The sequence below is a fragment of the Otolemur garnettii genome, unplaced genomic scaffold (assembly GCF_000181295.1).
Source record: "Otolemur garnettii isolate 467f Iridium unplaced genomic scaffold, OtoGar3 scaffold00077, whole genome shotgun sequence".
Lineage (NCBI taxonomy): Eukaryota > Metazoa > Chordata > Mammalia > Primates > Galagidae > Otolemur > Otolemur garnettii.
The window spans coordinates 8147077-8147831 of record NW_003852472.1 but is presented as its reverse complement, the minus strand read 5'-3'; the positions used below and the strand labels follow the sequence as shown (position 1 = coordinate 8147831).

The 755-nt window shown below is 40.1% G+C and overlaps 1 protein-coding gene across 1 annotated transcript in view; it reads left to right on the top strand.

Moving 5' to 3' along the window:
* Window positions 1-755, top strand: part of LOC100942622 (S-adenosyl-L-methionine-dependent tRNA 4-demethylwyosine synthase) — a 196065-nt gene that overhangs the window by 157201 nt on the left and 38109 nt on the right. Inside the window, exon 13 of the mRNA XM_012807877.2 lies at window positions 45-155. Within this exon, the coding sequence (XP_012663331.1) occupies window positions 45-155 (111 nt within the window). The remainder of the gene's footprint in view (window positions 1-44; window positions 156-755) is intronic.

The following is a 755-nucleotide window of genomic DNA, read 5'->3' as shown; positions in this document are numbered from 1 at the left end:
CCTTCCACCAAGATAACAACAATGTTGCTTTTCCTTTGTTTTAGCAACAACGAACAGTGTACAGACTGACCCTGGTGAAAGCCTGGAATGTGGATGAACTCCAGGCCTATGCCCAGCTTGTGGCCCTGGGGAATCCTGACTTCATCGAAGTGAAGGTAAGCCCCTGCTGACCCTGTTGGCTATGACACAGTCAAAATCCTTTTAAACTCTAAAGGGGGTCCCAAGAGTTTTATTTATTTTTCATTTAGCGATATTTTTCAAGACACCATCACTGTCTTGGGCATGGGGGATAATAACTCTCGCTCATTAGCTCGTACAGAGCTAATCTTTTAGTGGAAGGTGGACAGTCAACACAGAATGAGTAATTAACAGCCATGTAGCGATATTAATGTGCTGAGAAATGAAATAGCGTTGTAGTGAGTAATTGGTTGGCTTTTAAATAAACTTAGTATGGAAAATTTCAAACACGGACAGAAGCACAGAGACTGGTCTAGCAGAACCCCATCCACTTATCACTCACCTTCAAAAATTAGCTACTTGCGACCAGTCTTTTTCAGCTACACCCCTACTCATTTTCCCTGCTTTTAACCCAGATTACTTTGAAGCAAACCTCCTAAATTATATCTTTCATCCATAAGTATTTCAGCACATATCCCGAAAAGATAAGTACTTTTTAAAAAAACATTTCTTCAGAGTACTGGGCTCACATCTGAAAATTTTAACTAAAAAAGTTTGATTGGAACCTAGAGGCTTCA